This window comes from Lissotriton vulgaris, chromosome 7, assembly GCF_964263255.1.
Source record: "Lissotriton vulgaris chromosome 7, aLisVul1.2, whole genome shotgun sequence".
NCBI classification, from domain to species: domain Eukaryota; kingdom Metazoa; phylum Chordata; class Amphibia; order Caudata; family Salamandridae; genus Lissotriton; species Lissotriton vulgaris.
Genome location: NC_141695.1, coordinates 291,452,468 through 291,473,182, shown reverse-complemented (window position 1 = coordinate 291,473,182; position 20,715 = coordinate 291,452,468). Strand labels below are relative to the sequence as shown.

Below are 20,715 nucleotides of genomic sequence, written 5' to 3'. Positions count from 1 at the left end.
AAAAATGTGGTTTTCTGTATCTTTCAACGAGAACGATGCTGATCCTCAACTGGTGTGTTAAGAAGAGAAGCGTGCTAGAAATTCTCAATACACTCAGGGCCATTCACAAAGGGACTTAAGTGTAGTGAAGTTACAAGTGCGGAGTATCCGCACTTGTGACCGTATCCCTGCACTTGTTGCAAAATCTCCGCACGGCGTACTACAGGGAGTACGCTGATCCTCAACTGGTGTGTTGAGAAGCGTGCTAGTAATTCTCAATACACTCAGGGCCATTCACAAAAGGACTTAAGTGTAGTAAAGTTACAAGTGCAGAGTATCCGCACTTGCGACCGTATCCCTGCACTTGTTGCAAAACCTCCGCACAGCGTACTACAGGGAGTACGCTGATCCTCAACTGGTGTGTTAAGAAGAGAAGCGTGCTAGTAATGGTGTGTTACTGCTACAACGCATCTATTACAACGTAATGCTGTTACAACGCAGCTATTACATCGCAAATACCATTACAATGCATGCCATTACAACGCATGGCATTACATAGCAGATGCTATTACAACGCATACCATTACATCGTAAGTATTGGTAAGTATTTAATTTTTTTTTTATTGTATTTAATATTTTATAATTGATTTAATTATTATTAATTATAAAAAAATATTTATTTCGTTTTTAAATATTATAAATTAAATATATTAATTTAAGTATTTTTTTAAATAAATATGAGTATAGGAGTATATGTTTTGGGGTACTGATGTATATGTTTTGGGGTGTTTGGGTATTTTTAGGTTTTAGGGCAGTGTTTGGGTTTTGGGGTACAGGGGTGTTTTTAGGTTTTAGGGTAGGGTTTGGGTTTTGGGGTACAGGGGTGTTTTTAGGTTTTAGGGTAGGGTTTGGGTTTTGGGGTACAGGGGTGTTTTTAGGTTTTAGGGCAGTGTTTGGGTTTTGGGGTACAGGGGTGTTTTTAGGTTTTAGGGCAGGGTTTGGGTTTTGGGGTACAGGGGTGTTTTTAGGTTTTAGGGTAGGGTTTGGGTTTTGGGGTACAGGGGTGTTTTTAGGTTTTAGGGTAGGGTTTGGGTTTTGGGGTACAGGGGTGTTTTTAGGTTTTAGGGTAGGGTTTGGGTTTTGGGGTACAGGAGTGTTTTTAGGTTTTAGGGCAGGGTTTGGGTTTTGGGGTACAGGGGTGTTTTTAGGTTTTAGGGCAGGGTTTGGGTTTTGGGGTACAGGGGTGTTTTTAGGTTTTAGGGTAGGGTTTGGGTTTTGGGGTACAGGGGTGTTTTTAGGTTTTAGGGCAGGGTTTGGGTTTTGGGGTACAGGGGTGTTTTTAGGTTTTAGGGTAGGGTTTGGGTTTTGGGGTACAGGGGTGTTTTTAGGTTTTAGGGTAGGGTTTGGGTTTTGGGGTACAGGGGTGTTTTTAGGTTTTAGGGCAGGGTTTGGGTTTTGGGGTACAGGGGTGTTTTTAGGTTTTAGGGTAGGGTTTGGGTTTTGGGGTACAGGGGTGTTTTTAGGTTTTAGGGTAGGGTTTGGGTTTTGGGGTACAGGGGTGTTTTTAGGTTTTAGGGTAGGGTTTGGGTTTTGGGGTACAGGGGTGTTTTTAGGTTTTAGGGCAGGGTTTGGGTTTTGGGGTACAGGGGTGTTTTTAGGTTTTAGGGCAGGGTTTGTGTTTAGGGATAATTAAATTATATTTACCATTTTAAAATTGATTAAAATATATTTAATAAATTAAATAAATTATGTTACACTAATTACATTTTTAAATTAAATTAATTAAATTAAATAAATTATTATTATTAATTTAATTTAATTTCATTATAAAAAATATGTACTTTAAACTAATTACTTTTTTTATTATATTAAATTAATTACTATTTTTAATAATATTACATTTATTAAATAGTTATTATTTATTAAATAGATATTTAATTACATTAATTTAATGACAATTTTAAAATGTCTTTTAATTAAATTATTTAAAATAAATTAATTACAATAAACTAAATAACATTTTTTTAAAAAGGTATACTTACCTATACTTACGATGTAATGCCATGCGTTGTAATAGCATTTGCGATGTAATGCCATGCATTGTAATGACCTCCGTTGTAATGTATCCCGCATTGTAAAATCTGCGTTGTAACGGAACGCGTTGTAATACAACGCGTTGTACTGACACCAATCCATGTAATTCTCAATACACTCAGGGCCATTCACAAAGGGACTTAAGTGTAGTGAAGTTACAAGTGCGGAGTATCCGCACTTGTGAACGTATCCCTGCACTTGTTGCAAAATCTCCGCACGGCGTACTACAGGGAGTACGCTGATCCTCAACTGGTGGGTTAAGAAGAGAAGCGTGCTAGTAATTCTCAATAGCCTCAGGGCCATTCACAAAGGGACTTACGTGTATAGTACCATCATGAGTGTGGAGTCTCCACACGCATAGTGGAATCCCTACACTTGTTGCAAAATCTCTGCACGGTGTAATACAGGGAGTGCGCATTGTGGAGACTCCGCACTTGTAACTTTACTACACGTAAGTCCCTTTGTGAATCAGACACTCCCGTTTTTATTTGAATTACTGTGTGTTCAGGACATCTAAATTATAATGCTGGCTCCTCCGCTCAAGTAATAAGAGTTAGCCTGGATAAATAACTCTGTGAGCAGGTATGCAAAGTCCATATCTGCTACACATGAGGCCCGATGTATGGTTCTCAGATGCTTTTTTAGGCAGAAAAGGCAATATGACCCACAACTGTTTCTGCTTTGTGAGGCATGGAGAAATCAATCACACTGCAAAATAGGATGTTGGTAGAACTGACAGAGTCCCCCCCCTCCTTCTACTACTAATGAGGCAGGGGGTTCTATTTGGGAATCCCTTTGAATACCTGCAAGAGACAGCAGACGTCCATTTGTTTTTTATTACAGCCTTTGTCGGGCTGCAATAAAAGAAAGCCTGGTATATTGCAAGGGCATTCAGTGGTCCACTGTCTGCTCTCTTCAATGCCCTCAGCCCACATTGGCAAGGTGGAAGTTGTTCCTCATTGACAACTTCCACATTGTAATTGCAACACTAATCCCTTTGAGGAGTTGGTATGTATGAATGGTTTGTAACTGCAGCGGATATTGCAAAGTACTGATATATCATCTCATTGTGGTTCCAAGGGACGGAGGGATGCCCTTTTCATAACCCTCCTCCTTCTGACTCTCAAGATGTTGCAATGGGTGCATCACAAAGACACTTGTGCCTTGTAATGTACTTTGTTTTAGATTGTATCTTTCAGTGCTCATTACAAGTCTGCTGGATTTTGGTGCAGGGAAACTGGGACGTCACTACCCCCTGCCCTCTCGCAGCCCCCAACCGAACACCCCCCCGCGCCCCCCACCACCACCACCACGACTGGTGTGCCCAAATCTCCACATTACAGTGTTTGCCTACAGAATGTGATAATACCACACCGTTGCAGGAATATTGGTTCCTTTTCCGATGGTTTCTCCCCAATTCCATTGACAAATCAGGTGGAATTTTCAACCTGCTCAGAGCAGACGGAAGATGTCTGCAGTGCATGGTAGGGGTTGGGGTAGAGAGTTTGGCGTGAGGGCAGGATCAGGGCAGGGTAAGGTTAGTCAATGGAGAGGTGTGTATGCTCGTTCCGTGGTGCATTATGGGTCATGCTCTCTGCTGTCTTCACCTCTTGCCCAATGGCCTATGGAGATATTTCTTAAGCCTTAAGATTGTGCAGTCGCAAAGCTGGTGATCCTCCCCCACATGCATCAAGCACTTTTTCATTCGCAAACGGTGCGATTCCTTAAAATCGGCCGTTTGCGAATGCAAAAGTGCTTTTTGGGATGCATGAAGCAATTTTAGAATTTGCAACATTGTTGCGAGTTCTAAAATTGCGGGTGCTTTTAAGAAGTCGCAGATGTGCAACTTCTTAAAAGCAATGCATCATCACTTTTGACAAGTGAAAATTCGCACTTAGGGTTCCAAATTTACCGAGTGGTTGAACCACTCGGTAAATTTGGAAAAAGTGTTTAAAATGCTTTAAATGTTTTTTTTTCAACATTCATGTTACGGACACACATGTCCTTAGGACATGTGTGTGTGCAACATGATGCGAAAAATACATTTCAGGGGTGCATGGGGGGGTCCTTTGGACCCCCCCCTGCACCCATGAAATTTTCTAAGTGCCACTCGCAATTTGCATTAACTCCTATGGGCCTTTTGGCCCATAGGAATCAATGGAAATTGCGAAAATTAACTTAAGAATTCGGTATTTCTTTGGGATTCGGTAAAAAATGCGATTTTTACCGAATCACAAAGAAATACCGAAAAAAATGATGCATAGCATTTTGCATTTCCTAAATAGCGATTCCTTAATTTTCGCTATTTAAGAAATGCAAAATCCTAGATTGATGCATGTGGGGGCCTGTGAATTGCAGGCTTTGTTACCACAAAAGATGTGGTAGTCCTATGTGTTCATTGAAACAGATCGATGAATGAATAGACGAAAGTCATTGCGTATTTGACAGACAGTTTACCTTACCAACATAGTATCTGTTGTCAAGAGTGTATGTGTTTTTCGTTAAACATTTTCTACTTCACTTATCTTTGCAGTAACTAGCAAACGTGAATTAAGCAGCGTCAAACCATCACACTGATTATGTCATTGCATGAGCTTTACCCTACATGTGTCATTGTCAAGAAGCTAATACTTTCAGAGGTTCCACCGTCCAGGCCAGTGCAACAATAATCTAGTTGCTCTGAATTTGTGGCACCTAGACCCTGCATATACAAGAAACTCTGCATACTGAAAAGTAATTTTCTCTTTGAGCATTTCAATCTCCAGAGTATGGAGTGTAAATTGGTCATTTTTATTACACGTTAAACCAGACCATCCTCCTTTAAACTGGAGAAATTAGGAAAATATATGAAATTGCATGTATTACATACTCTGAATCACTGAGCAGATCGATTGATCGTAACTGAGCGGAGGGCGTGCCAAATCAGAGACTGTGACAGTGGACTGTCTGAGCGGAAAGCAGAGAAAGAGGAGGCACCGGTTGTGGATCCAGGCGCTGAGAACCGTAACCCGGCTTGAGCTTGCTTAGTGCATAGTGTTTGTAGCACCAAGAGCTAATGCTTAGTGTCCCCCAGTTGCACTCCCTTGGGATGGTCCCGATGGACCTAAATACATTTCACAAACGGATTTATCTTTGTATTGCACAAGTATTCCAGATTTATTGATCCTTATGTCATCATCTTGACAGAAGGAGACAGACAGGAACCACACTTTGCATTATCACAGTTGTCATCAGATTTCTTTGAAACAACATCTACCATTTTCTCTGCTATTAAGGATCAAATGGATCTAATGCGATAATGAAACTTGCTTCAGTAATTGAAACACCCACTCCGCAAAACCTAGGATGGAAGGGAATGGCCCAAAAAGTAGCAAACCCGGAAAATGGAGTTTCTAGCGAGGGCAAATCGAATATTGTTACACAAGAACTGGATATTTGTGACAGGACAAAAATGTTATACGTTTGTGAATGCTCAACGGAACAAATAACTATAAACCAAACTGAAAACGGACAAACCTATCCACTAGAGATTCCCAAAAAACTGATCTTTGCGCCAGAGTATCCAACGAAGGGTAGACAGGATATCCTAAATAGAGGAAACTTAATGTAGCTGTTCAAAAAAATCACAAAATTAAAGAATATTACATCAGATCTCCTGGCAGTAGAATTCCTGAAAATGGAAAAGGGAACAGAAACAGAGGTAACCTGTACTACCTGGTCTTCAAAAGAAATGGAGGCCTTGATATACTCGACAGGAGTGGTTTTTGAAGTTTGAGGTATAGCATTAACGCATCCAAAACACCCAAAATACCCATACCCATTATCACAAGAAATAAAGATTTTGCAAAAAAACTTCAAATGAAACAGGTCCAAAATCAGTTCTGAGGGGAGCTAGAAGTACTACTCCCAAAACTCAGCCAAATCAGGTAAATGACTGGAATGTAAGTTTAACCCCCTCCCCCCTTAAACAACAGACAGAAGGAAATCCTGATTGTCAAGGGTTCCTCACTTACTGAGTCAATACCGTCCCTGATGAAAGCAAAGGTCTACAAAGTGCACAGTTCGTAGAGGCACGTCCCAGTTCTCACAAGGAAGATTAAATCAGAATATGTTCATTGAATACCCATGGTTTTAGAGAAATGAGTGAAGACCTGGAGACCCTATCTATCTTGCAAAGATATGATATAATTCTACTCCAAGAAACGTGGAATTTGACTATAAAATCCATTATCGGCTATAAAGAACCTCATATCCTTGCAGAAAAAACTTCAAATTATGGGTGCCCAAGGGGGGGAGCTGTCAATATACGTTACAGTAGAACTGGATTGAAAATCCGAAGAGTATGATCTGGGATAAAATTGGCTGAAAGTTTTGAAGTTGGAGTCTAAACAATCCACACATATACATTCTTGGCAGCTAATGATCTTAAATATATACGTGCACCCTGATAAAAAGCAGGATAGACTGTCCTGCCTTATAAATTTGATAAAGGCCTTACAAACCTCCCACCAAAACTACGAAATGATAATCTCAGGTGATTTTAATACCAACCTAAAAATGAGCAATTCGAGCAGACAAAGCGTCAAAAGGAGCTCGAGGCAAAAGTTCTAAAACAAGAACAGGAAACTCTGGATTTAACCATTTTGAACGGAAATATCAAGGGGGACCAACCGGCTGGCATCACATTTTTGTGTGGAAAGAACAATCAACCATAGACTAACCCATCGTTAGAAAAGAATGATTCCACTTAGTTGATTCCTTTCGTATCACTCCTCGTCCAGAAAGCGACCTTCTCCCCCAAGACTTGACACTACATGTTGACCTAATCCAGAAAAGGAGCACAGCAGCTTTAACTGTAATGCCAGTAATACACAATTTAAGAGACTTAAAGCGGCGCGGAACAAATATTAAAGAAATCATGAACACTGTGCATAAATATGTCAATAACACCGGGCCACTGAGCGTTGAACTGCTAGAACAAGATTGGGAGAAACTAGGAAAGCGCTGTTGAACAGATTTTCAGTTATTCAACCACGTGGGAAAATACAAAGAATGTGGAATGAACCATGGTATACTGCACAGCTGCGTAACCTGAAAAGGAACATTTCTAGGGAGGTGAGAATCAGGGATGCAGCAGTAAGAATGGGAAAAATCATGGATAATCACACTATCATAAATATGAGGAAGAATTACAAGGAAAAGTGTAGGGAGGCGAAAAAAGAATATATTAAAGATCTTTGAGGGAAATTACTCTGGGCCAGCAAACTGCCAAATAGCAGTGAATTTTGGGGACTAATAAACAACCTAACAAAAGGAACAGGAATGCACCGGAACGCAGTAATAAGCGAGGCAACATGGACAGGGCATATCCACAAGTTATATAACGGCTCACAAGATGACAAAAATACAAAGGTGGAAAGTGGCTCGGAAATACAGAAGGAGGAAAAACACAGCGCAAATAAAATCTGCCCCCTACATCTGGAGAATGCTCAATTGGAAGGAGACTTACAGGAACAGAACTGTCATGACTCAAATATCCTAATCAGCATCAAACAACTAAAAGAAGTAATAAAAAAACTGAAAACGGAAAGCGCAGCAGGGCCAAATGGTCTTCCGAATGCATTTTTTATGCAAGATCCTGATTTTTGGGCTAACTATCTCACGCCACGGACGGAGCTTGCTCGAGACCAAGATGGCTGCTTAAGTTTCGAGCTCCGTAACGGCGACAAAATATCCTTCAATAATCCAACAGCACACTGCTGCTCTACCTCCACCCAGCCGGAAATCAGGTGTCGGAGTGCGCCCGCTGTAAAGAGATCCTACTCTGACCTTCCTTGCCCCCTTGTACCCGGAGATATTGCAGCGCTCAGAAGGTGACCCACAAGGCCTGTAATCCCCTTCCTTGAGTGGCTCGGGGGGCGGAGCGGTGCCAGCTTACGTGATGCGTATAACTGCGGGATCTGAACGGCCTCTCAATCTTGGAGGTCTTGTCCCACTGGCGGCACAAATTGACCTGCAGTGACTCCATCGTGCAGACAGAGCCAAGCGGCAGCCGCGCTGTCACCAACGAGGGTTGCAGCTCAACAACCCCCGGCGTGTGAGCAGCTGCCGGGGTCAGGGAGTTAGTCGACAGGCTGCGGCTGAACAACGCAACGTCGGGCTTTGAGAGGGCCCGTCATGAAGACTTGGGGCAGTGAATGCGGCAGCCTCGGATGGAGAAGACGGGAGGAGCCTTACCACAGAGGGGAGCCGCCATTTTGTGAGGAGTCACCGGCCCCAGGATCCCCAAGGTCGGCAGAAGTAGCATGGGGGGCCGGTATCAGCGGCTTGATAAAGCGCTGCACAAAGTGTAAAGTGCAGCGAGAAACAGACTTTCACCCCAGAGTGAGGCTCCCATTCAGCGCTGTTGATCCCCCTGGACCGCCGCACAGCTGAGACAGGCCAGTTACAACAAGGCGACAAAACATTGGGGTCCACACTTGCAGAGAAACCTTGGCCACAAAAGACTTCAGGCCAGGCTTGGCACTGAATAGCGCAGAGCCGCAGTATCACTGTGGAGACAGAGCGGAGAGCAGCTCAGGCAGTGAATCCTGGTGAGGAGTTGGAGGCCGGAGGAACAATTTGAGGCAGCAGGCACGGCCAGGCAGAAACTGGCACACTTGTGCAGCCTGGAGGTTGGGGGCATCAGGACTGGCGACGGATGAGGTACCTTATAGTCGGAGCAATAGAACGAGCTAACTCCGGGGAGAGTCCAGCCAGACCACTGACGGCACAGTGCAGGAACGACCGAGATTGACAGCCTTTGCCTGGCCTGAAACAAGATAAGGAAGTGAGGGAACAGTAGCGCGGGACCTGAAACAACAGAGATTCCTGGAGGAGACAATGGGCAGAACGGACAGAACACAACCCAAGCCCACTTTTAAGCAGAAACGATCTAAATCGCACGACACCGCGACAGAGGAGGCCAATAGGACACTAACCCCGGCGGAGGACGACCCGGACATCCTGAGCATGCTCCTATCGATGGAAAAAACCTTGCAGAATGGCATCAACTCACTGGGCACAAAAATGGACGCTCATTTATACCGGATGGACAGGATCGTGGAAAGTCTGGATAAACATGCGGAGCGGTCGGACATGTCTGAGAGAATACTTACTGAGGTGGAAGAGGGGCACACTACACTAGACTCGGACCACAAGCAGCTTGGGAGGGTCATACGTGTCCTGCAGGACAAAGAGGATTTGGAGGCTCGTTTGAGATGCTGCAATCTGCGAATTACTGGTCTGCCGGAGTCAACACTAACTGGTAACATGGAACATTTCGTAGAGAAGTTATTGGTAAGCCTATTGGGGGAAGGTGTGTTCTCCAGTTTGTTTGTAGTGGAGACGGCGCATCGCTCCCTGGGGCCTCGACCGCCGCCGGGTGCCCCGCCACGTCCAATCATAGATAACTGTTAAATTACTGGGACAGAGATGCCGCCCTGAGGTCGGCAACGGAAAAACAGAATCTGTCATACGAGGGATCGGCCATTTCACTTTACCCAGATTTCACGGCACGTGTGCAGAAGGCAAGCAGACAATTTGTTCCCATGAAAAAGCAATTGCGCGAAATAGGCCTAGACTATACCATGCTGTATCGTACTAAACTTCTGGTGAACAAACATTGCCGCTCCCACCTCTTAATGGACCCGAAGATCTTACAGAAGGCGCTAAAAGACTGGTCCAGAGAACAGCGGCAGAGCCCGGAACGACAACTACTGGACAAAGCGGCTGGAGGGTTGCTCAAAGAGCAAGACTGAGACTGACTTAATCGCTTTCTGCGGATAAGTATTCTGGGGACATGGAGGGAGGAGGGAAGAGGGGGCAGTGCTGGGGCCAATAAAACAATGGGCCGCTGATTACCAGATTGATGCAGTACAAATAATCAGGGAGGGAGGCACTTTCTCTCGGGGTGTGCCGGGACTGCATATATGGCACTGTTGTGACTGTTCGCTGCGGTCTCCTATATATACATAACTTAGCTGTGGTAGACAACACAGGAGGAGTGTAATTAAGCCAGAGTGACAAACACCAGTACTGTAAATCAAGTTCAGAGGGGGGTGGAAATGGGCGGGTGTTTCAGGGGATGATGCGCGACTGAGTTGTGGGTGGGCTGCTATGGGCTGCTATGGGAGGGGGGTAGGGGTAATGTTATTTTGAGTGGGGGGAATTATGTTTATTGATTTATTAACAATGAAATCACAGTACAGCAGTTTAAGATGTCTCAGAGGTACACTATAAATCTTCAATATACAGTCATACATGGTTGTTACAGGCAATTCATTGGTAGACTTCGCCCTCCACCCGTAGCCCATTTCCATCAAAATATCATAGTTCCCTTCTGTGCTATTCCTCCTCCAAACACTCCTCATCACGGTAGCTCAGTGGTTCACATATGTCCCCCATAAATTTGTTTCATGCCCCCCAGATTTTACTCCACTTCCGGGGACACCCCCGATTGGTGAATACCGTTCTCTCAGCAATCATGGCAGCGTCCATATCTCTGCACCATGAGGCCAGTGTCGGTAGCTCAGCCGAGCCCCATTTTTGTGCAATATTACGTTTGGCAACCGTAATCCCTAAGGAGCTGGTATACTTCTCTGAGTGTGCTGTGAGGGGGTGTGTAAGAAAGTGATTTAAAAGCTATGCAGTAGGTCCCAGTTCCCGAGGGTATATAGATAACTTTAATGTCTGGGCCCACGCTAGCGAATAAAAAGGCAGTCGGACGCAGTGGAGTGAATTATGAGCTCCCACGTCCTATGTGGTCGACATGTTTCAGCCAGGCCTTTTACATTTACATCTGGCTTTCCTCAGGACCAATGAGTGTGTGGGTGAAAAAACTACAAATTATATAAAGTGATACACATATCACTTTATATAATTTATAGTTTTTTCAATGATTGTTTTTTCAATGAGTGTGTGGGTGAAAAAACTACAAATTATATAAAGTGATACACATATCACTTTATATAATTTATAGTTTTTTCAGCCACACACTCATTGGTCCTGAGGAAAGCCAGATGTAAATGTAAAAGGCCTGGCTGAAACATGTCGACCACATAGGACGTGGGAGCTCATAATTCACTCCACTGCGTCCGACTGCCTTTTTATTCGCTAGCGTGGGCCCAGACATTAAAGTTATCTATATACCCTCGGGAACTGGGACCTACTGCATAGCTTTTAAATCACTTTCTTACACACCCCCTCACAGCACACTCAGAGAAGTATACCAGCTCCTCAGTAATCTGGAGTCGAAGCACACCCGGGACACATTCGGTGTCACTGTGGTGGGCCCGATGATGAAGCATGCCACCAACTAGGTTGGTGGGTGAGGGCTTAACAACCAAACCAAGTGGTTTGCCATCATACGTACGTACTGAGTCTCCCTAAAAACACAACGAAGCTAGTCCTTTATTGATAAGTACATATTAACCAGGGGATCCGGACTGGCTTACCCAGTCCTCTCTCTCCCTTTTGATTTGCTGATACCTAAATACTTAAACACATTTTCGGAGATTTGAAGTGGGCAGTCCAAGGGGAGTTGCGGTGGGGGGCCATGTAGGACATAAAGGACAGATTTGGACCAGTTTATAGTGTATCCGACGCCCTCCCAAAGATTTCACATATGTTTAGGAGAGTTAATATGGAGCGTTTAGGGGAGGTCATATATAACAGGACATCGTCCGCATATAGGGAGATGTGGTCTTCCCACCCTTCCGTCGATTTGAGTCCTCATATCATTGGGTGCCATCGAATCCATGCCGCCAGTAGTTCCAACACTAGGGCAAAGAGCAGTGGCGACAAGGGGCATCCCTAACGCATGCCACATGTCAGGGGGAAGTCGTCAGAAATGTGTCCATTACCCACAACATGGGCCATCGGCTTAGTGTAGAGAAGACGGACCCAGGCACAGAAGTTAGGCCTAAAGCTCAGGTGATGAATTACGGCGAACAGGAAGGGCCATTCGCCCATATCAAATGCCATTCAGGCATGCAGGGACAATATGACAGCCGGTTCTTCTATGTACAGAGCGCGGGCCATCACCCCATGCAGGCGCCTCAGGTTGAGGACCGTATTTCTGCCGGGCATAAAACCGGACTGATCTGGATGTATCAGGGTCGTCAGGTGAGGTGTGAGCCTAGTCGCCAAGAGCTTAGCAAGGATTTTAGCCACTGCATTAATCAGTGATATTGGGCGATATGAGGTGCTTTCTTCAGCAGGTTGTTTCGGTATAGCCACTATAGTAGCCATACGTTGGTCTGGCGGGAGCTCGCCCAATTTTAGGCTGTCGGAGAACATGCGCAGCAAGTGTGGGGCAATGGTCCCCGCGGTCCTTTTGTAGAGTTCTATAGGTATCCCATTTGGCCCTACCGCTTTGCCAGACTGTAACGAACTAATTGCCCCCTGCAATTCCTCCACCTTGAGATCCGCCTCGAGCGCAAGCGCCGCCTCGCGGGTGAGTTTGGGCATATCAATGCCCTTTTTATAAATTATAGCCTCCTCTTGTGTCATCGTAGAGGTGGATGTGTATGCCTTTTAAAAAAGTGATGTGCTACTGCGTGCACTATCATCCGTGAGTCTGTTGTAAGCCCACCCCCTTCCGTAGAAATCCACGCTATCCATTTAGCACCCCGCTCCCTTCTGTCGAGCCATGCCAGGAGTTTTCCGGCCTTGTCGCCGGTTTCATATACCCTGTGTTTCACGGCCGTTAACCGTTGCCTGGCCACGACCCGGAGATATTCTTTATGTTGTTGTTGTTTTAGGAGCAGGGTTTGGGACGTAGCGGGTGTGGGATTAACAGTGTGTTGTGTCTATGCCGTGTAACTCTAATTCTAGATCCAGCAGCTCTTGCTGCTTCTCCCGCTTATGCCCTGTAATAGGTACAATAGCCTGCCCACTCAGGACAGTTTAATATGCTTTCCATACGGTGGTAGGGGAGCTGACCGACGCGACATTCTCTTGGAAATAGTGATCTGTCGCCTTAATGATGGCCTTTTTGATTTTGGGGACCTGCAGAAAGTCAGGGTATATCGGGTATGTACGCCGTTGCGTCTTGTGATAGTATGAGTATTGGGGAATGATCTGAGATACCCCTGGGTCTGATGATGATCTCTATGTTTTCAATGTTGTTGAGGCTGTCCACTAAGGCTAAAAAGTAACCTATTCTTGTCAGACTATTATGTACCCCCAAGTGGAATGTGAATTGTTGTGTGGTCTGGTGGTGCCATCTCCATACATTTGTAAGTCTAAGTGCCTCCATAAAACTCCTAAGGCGAGATACGCCGGAGTCACTAGCCCTCGCAGGGTACCGGTCAATAGTCCCGTCTATAGTAGCGATCAGTAACTCCCCTACCGGAAGGTCAAGCAGAAATGCAATGCAGGTGGGATGTAAACTGAGACTATGTTGATAGATCACCCTTCCCACTGGCCTATCAGGGCAGCAAAACGTCCTTGATCATCCGTTTTGGTGTTATGGATTATCAGTGGGGATTGTTTTCGCACCAAAATACCTACCCCCGGGATCCTAGGGAGAATTCTGAGTGCACTATCATTGTGTGCCCCAATCTGTCCATTGCTCTGCAGGTGGTGCCAGTAAGGTGTGTCTCCTGCAGCAATACAACTGCTGGTGAGCTAAGTTTGATACACTGCAGGACCAAGCCCCTCTTAATTTTGTCCCCCAGGCCACGCACATTCCATGTGAGCAGGGAAAGAGGTGTCACCTGAGTCATTGAGCACTGTCCCTGCATTCCGGTCTAGGGAAGACATGGCTTGGCATTTCGGGCTGGACTGTTCCCATGAGGCATGGGGTCAAGATTGATTTGCATATGGCCATGTCTGAAGTGGGGTGGCGTGGTGAGCAAAATAACGATGGTTTAAACCCAGATCTGGGACTTGGGGTGAACGTTTTTCCAATGTGCAACATTACGTCCATCACCTTGTGTGTTTTGCTGTTCACCCTATGTGGGAAGGGTATGCCCAGACATGGGTCCCCTGCTCACTACACCACAGGAGTCAAGCTATCCTGGCTTATGACAGCTGATAGCCAGAAACCGGTCCTAGTATGCTTGATTCAGGTCCAGGGAAGACATGGATTGGCAGTTCAGGCTGGACTGTTCCCATGAGGCACAGGGTCAAGATTGATCTGCATATGGCCATGTCTGAACTGGGGTGGCGTGGTGAGCAAAATAACGATGGATTAAACCCAGATCTGTGACTGGGGGTGAACGTTTTTCCAATGTGCAACATTCCGTCCATCACCTTGTGTGTTTAACTGTTCACCCTATGTGGGAAGGGTATGCCCAGACGTGGGTCCTGTGTGCACTACACCACAGGAGTCAAGCTATCCTGGCTGATGACGGCTGATAGCCAGAATCCTGTCCTAGGATGCTTGATTCCAGTCCAGGGAAGACTTGTAGAGGGAGTTCAGGCTGGACTGTTCCCATGAGGCACCGGGTCAAGATTGATTTGCATATGGCCATGTCTGAACTGGGGTGGCGTGGTGAGCAAAATAACGGTAGATTAAACCCAGATCTGTGACTGGGGGTGAATGTTTTGCCAATGTGCAACATTCCGTCCATCACCTTGTGTGTTTTAATAAAGGGGATGGCACTACTAGTGAAACAACAACAGAGCCTGGAGTAAGCACCAACACCCCCACTCCATAGCGGATGCACACATGCCTTAAGGCATATAGCAGATCCTAGACCCAGGTAAGACACAGTAAGGGCGGGGTTGGTATGGGTGGAAACCCTGATGGTGCTGGAGAGTCCTGGTAGGAGGGAAAAGGCACGAGTCGGTAGCTGATAAAGGGCTTAGTAGCTACAAATTGATGCAAGGTGTAGGATCTCCTGACAGTAGCAAGCTATGATGACATCTCTTTGTTTGTTTTGTATTTTGGGAAATGTTCATGATTGCTGATGCGCAAGTGACACGCACCGCAGAGTAATAGGCGCAGTAAACCTGAATAGGTGAGGCTGCCTTTCCTCCGGGATGTTGGCTACAAAGCTGTGTATAGTGCCTTCTATGTATAAGCTGCTGGCCCCAGGGTTGTAGGCGTGAGGCTGTGCATTTCGGTGTGAATCTTTTTCTTCAATAAAAAAAAAACTATCTCACGCCACTTTAACCACCTATACTGTCAAAATAAGACCCAAACTCCTGGAGAGGTAATTTATTTCACACAATCTGCAAAAAGAGAAATCAAACTGAGCCTGGAAATTACAGGCTTATAGCACTGATTAACGTTGAGGCAAAACTCTTCTTTTCCTGCATTTTATTACAACTACAAGCATGGATGGATGAGAAAAGGATAATCCCGAAATACCAAACAGGCTTTAGGCAAGGAATGGGCACAAGCACAAACCTGGCAGCGCTGACAATTTTAACAGAAAAAGCAATAAATAAAAAATCTGGCCTTTTTGCATGTTACATCGATTTAAAATCTGCCTTTGACAGAGTTCCACCAGATCAACTCTGGGCGAAATTGAAAGCTTGGGGTCTACCACAAAAACTAACCAACATCATAGTTGCCCTACATAGTGAAACATGGGCTAGGGTGAAGCTTGGATATGATAGCAGAGTATCATCTAAGATAAATATAACCAAAGGTCTGAAACAGGGATGTGTTTTGGCTCCAAGCTTTTATAACCTATATCTTGCCGATTTAAACATCCATCTACTGAAAGCACATGGTCATCCTCCTAAATTGGCAGATGAGCCAATACAGTATCTGCAATAAGCTGATGATATAGTGGTCATGAGCCAAGCCCCGATCGGATTGCAAAGAATCATCAATAACTTGATAAATTATTTTGAACAGCTAGGGCTGGAGATATATAAAAAAAACCAAAGGTGATGCAGTTAGCTGGTTTCAGGCATGTCAAGTATAAATGGTATGCAAAGAGCAAACAAACAGAAGAGACAAGCTCATATAAATACTTATTGGGTCAAAGCATGTCCTTTACAGATCAGAAAATAGGAATAAGAGCAAAAGCCCATTTTTGCCTAATTTTTGCATACAAACAGTTGCAAAAGAAATTGAGCTGCTCCTCATACAGTCACCTCCTGAATGTTATGGCAGCACAATTACTTCCTACTTTGGCATATGGCCTAGAAATATGGCCCGGCATGAAGATTGAAATTTTAATTAAGTCCAAACGAAGGTGTGTACAGCAGGTTTTAATGTTCCCAAATGTTGATCACTAGCACAGATTGTTTGGAATTTGGACTCCCGAACCAGAAATACCAGAGAAAATAATTTTTTGTTAAACTGTGCTGGAAATTACGCTCCTCGGAACCTGGATCCTTGAATAACTTATGCTGGACAGAAATAAAGGCCCAGTTTGACAAGAAATCATCGAACACATGGGGTGATTACTTGAGAACAGCTCTGGAGGAACTAGAAATCCAAAAGGTATGGAACCACAAGGTGGAAAGGGCAGTATTTAACAGAGTATGTAATTCCATTGCAAAGAAACTTCCACCTTGTAAGATAATGAAATATTAGTAAAACGTCGGCACTCCTGGACGGTAATACATTCTTACTCACAACTTAAACCTCAAGCTTATTTGGCAGCACATTTCCGACTAGCACTAAAAAAGAGGTTTATGTTGTACCATCTAGGAGAACATGAATCCAAGGATCTGCTACCAACTTGAAAAGGTAAACATCAAGACGCAAACTGCTGTTTATGTGGATACCATCAAGAATCCACATGCCACTTGATGTGCGTCTGCCCAATAGATAAAGATCCAAGCGGGATGCTCCTAAATCCGATTTTTTATTAATTAAATACTCGCACCTGCAGGCATTCTGTAACATGCTGGATGGGGGGGCTCACCAAACATTTTAATCTGCTGAGGGGTAAAGTTTTTTTACATTGATTGACAACCCCCTTCAAAAAGCGGACATTAAATAAGTGTATAAGGCTTTTAATGGGATTTGTAATTTGCATTCATACTGAAAGTTTAAAACATGAATTAATCTCTTGGAAAATATTGTTTTCAAACTTTCGTAACAGATAGTTTATTTTTATAAAGGTCATCAAACGAATTGTAATTGGCATATATATGTGATCATTGCTATCTAATGTTTTTAAACCACATTAACTGTTTAAATACGTTTTAACTTAAATTTGTGTTATCTTGATGAAATGTGTTTTATGGTTTATTATATCCGAAATTAACATTTTTAGCACTGAGCAGATTTAAATCTATTAGGATATCAAATTGTATGATTTGCTAAATATCATATAGGAATTGAAACTAATCTATTCTATTTTTCCTTTTCTCAGATTCTTGGAATCTAGCTCACTGGATGTGAAATGAGACACCACTCCATCATCATCATGGCCCACTTTATAAAGTTTATCACTTATCTACATGCAATAGGATTCTGGACACCATGTTTACCTTTGCAAACTATTACGTTAACCATATTTAGAATAAGGGCCTGATATTCAGTGGGGTGGTAAAGTACAATCCTCCAAATTTGTGGAAGAAATGCTAAATCCAGGCTAGAAGTCGATGATGACTACTTCCTCCTCCAGTCTAAATCCAAGGCAAAGGAAATATAATTTGTTCAGTGAATTAACTGGATTAAAAACCTTTCCTCAAAGTAGAGGATTCTTATTGCCACAAAAATCGAGATCAGGCCCAAAGAGTTAACTAATAATATTCTAATAAAACAAATGATTAAACTTTGCGTTAAATAGCTAAAGAAATTAGCATTTTGTCATGAAATGTATGATGTTCAAATGACTTCATCTGCAAATAGCAATTGCATAAGACTTTCTGGTGTGCAAAATATGGCACCTTTTGTGTAGCACTGTAATGCAGTGCAAAAGAAGATCATAAAAGAGTTGCAAATCTAATTACATATTGTGCACAATCGTAATCCGCAAAGCTTCATAAAATGGACACAAACTCTCTGAGGTAATAGTTCAAGTAACAATTTTGAAGTGCTACGTGATGACAATGTATATTTTTGAAGAAGCCTATGCTTAATGTATTTAGCTTATGTGATCCACAGTTCCAGTAAACTCATTTAAAACAAAGAGCATCAATATTATGTAAAATATTTTTCACCATCATTTGGTTGAATACTCTCACATTTGTTGTGCAAAATATTACTTATTAAAGTACTAGCTTAGAGTTTTCCAGAATGCATCTTCAAAATTTGCCATAATGTAGCTGCTTGCACATTTTTACTTGAAATAAGCAAGCATTTTGGTTGAAATGCCACCTGCCAGCAGATGTATTGATTATTGTGCCCACTTTGGCAGTAGCAAGACGTTCCTGCATAAGGATAGGATTTCACCAGTCGACTAAGGATTTAAACAGGTCCTCCGGAACCCTGTGAGACATGGAGCCTTGCCTGCTGGAAAGGATAGCATTCCTAACTTCTTCCCAGTGAATCTCTGGCCTTGCAACTCCCTCGATGCTTTGCATTGGTGACTCTGTATGATTCCAATCATAAAAAGTTGAAAAATAATCAAACCAGGCCTGAAATGGAACAGTGAAGGCATAATCTGAAACATGCTCCGAGCTAAAAAGGTGTGGTTCACCACCCTCCAGAAGGCAGCGCTACAGCGCTGGATGCTGGTCTCCAGCAAATTCTCCTACACCTTTTTCTTTAGGTCACTCTTTCTATCCTTAATGACCTCCCGGTAAAACAAGCGGACTTTTTTACCTCATTTCTGTTCCGGGCATTCATTTTAAGGGCTACTAACAACTCTTTTTGTGCCCAAGAGCATTTCCAATCTAACCATGTATATAAAGAAGGAGGTGGAAGCAACCCACCAACTTGGTAAGGGCAGATTTAATGTACCCAGACAATCGATCATAGGCTGTCAAGATGCAGTCATAAGTCTTCATCCAGGCAGGTCTGGACATCCAACTGAGAAATAGACAGCAACTCAGAGGTGAAGACCTCTGATATGATCTTGACCCACTTTAGTGTACGCCTTGAGGGTGGTGGGCTTTGAATAATAGAAACAAGCTTCTACTGGCTTCAGGTCCCACCGTAAAATGCTTAAATGGGGTTATGTTCACTGAGGATGGTCCAATCCACACTAAAATAGGACAGAGAGGAAAATAAGTCAGCGGACACAATGATATAACCAATAATGGACCGAGTCCATGCACCGTTAAAGGTGGGATCACCCTCTTCGGCATTAGCATCTTTTATGTTCATTAGGTTGACTAGAATAAAGTCTAGGATTAAATTGTTTAACAGGTCACCCAGCGCAATATGCTTAAAATGTAATCGATCACTATAAGCCCACTCCATATCAGGCAAGTCGTACAAATAGAAATCCAAGCAGGGGTGCAAGTTGAAATCTGCCAGCACCATCAGAGCCAAATGTGGAGAGGGGCAGACCAAGAAGTAGTCATGCAAAAATGAACTGAGATCCCTAATCACCTCCCCTGACTCCTTTCCTGAAGTAGCATGATAGATATTGATCATCAAAATCGGAAAATTATTTTCAACTGACAGAAGGACACCCAGAAGGAAAGGCAAATTGTTAGCTATCAACTCCATATTGCATTTCAGGTCCAATTTCACTAGGATTGCAAGACCACCTCTAGCTCTCCCCTTAATAGAGGGGATAGCCTTAGAACTGAAGGAGACAACCCCATCCAGCTGTAAGGCTGAAGACTAATAAGATCAAAACAGTTAAGCACTTTGACTCATCCACCCCCACAGATTTTCCCCATTAACCCCTGTGATATTTCTGTTTAACACCTTAACATTTCTTACAGGGCAGGTAACTCAAATATAATCTGAGATAGCTGTCACATGTCCCAGTCAATTTTGAGCATTGAATACACTCAGGTTTCAAATAGATTACACAGTACTAAGTAACATGATTGCCCCAGGAAGATCAACCTGCTGGATCCCTGCATCTGGCCTGTATTCACCCCCCCTTCCCACCCAGTTCAAAGGTTTGTAAATCCTTACGCAACATCTAAACACGGCTGCCCTTTGCCGCTGGGCTGGCATCATTCAGTGACTGTACCCATAGGTTTACATTTCAGCAACTGCCTTTGAATTATTATTTTCAGAGTTGTCAATAATTAGGCTCATTTGTGCTGTGACTGCTATTTTCACTTAATTTGACGTTAAGGTGAAACCTTTAGGGCAAGTGATCTTGGAGAAGCTCACTGCCTGTGTAATGAGCACAATATTTTTTCTGACATCCAGTATGGATTCAGACCGGACAGGGGGACGGTAGAGCAGAATTTGAATTTACAACTTCAGATAATTAAATACACAAGAGCGGGGTGCGTGGTGCATCTGGCCTTCATGGATCTGAGTTCGGCCTTTGCTAGGATATTTAGATCTAAGCTCTGGGATGAACTGGGGGTCGATCCAGCTCTCCATGTGCTTCTGAGGGACCTTCACGCAAGTCTCTTGGTATAAGTATGGTATGGCCCCCTCCGGGGAATGCACGCATCAGTTTAAATTGAAGAGGAGTGCGTTAGGGTTGCATCCCAGCTCCCTTCCTTTTTATTTTGCCTATTAACCATTTGGAACGGGTTTTATTCAAGCCAGGGTTTGATGTCTGAGCAATGCGGTCCTGATCGAAAGCGCAGCTCTGAGTC

General features: G+C 43.7%; 1 protein-coding gene across 1 annotated transcript in view; it reads left to right on the top strand.

Moving 5' to 3' along the window:
- Positions 1 to 18,156, top strand: part of LOC147701413 (HLA class I histocompatibility antigen, B alpha chain-like) — a 414,542-nt gene extending 396,386 nt beyond the window's left edge. Inside the window, exon 7 of the mRNA XM_086928648.1 lies at positions 17,403 to 18,156. Within this exon, the coding sequence (XP_086784774.1) occupies position 17,403 (1 nt within the window). The 3' untranslated portion in view covers positions 17,404 to 18,156. The remainder of the gene's footprint in view (positions 1 to 17,402) is intronic.
- The last annotated feature ends 2,559 nt before the right edge of the window (positions 18,157 to 20,715 follow it).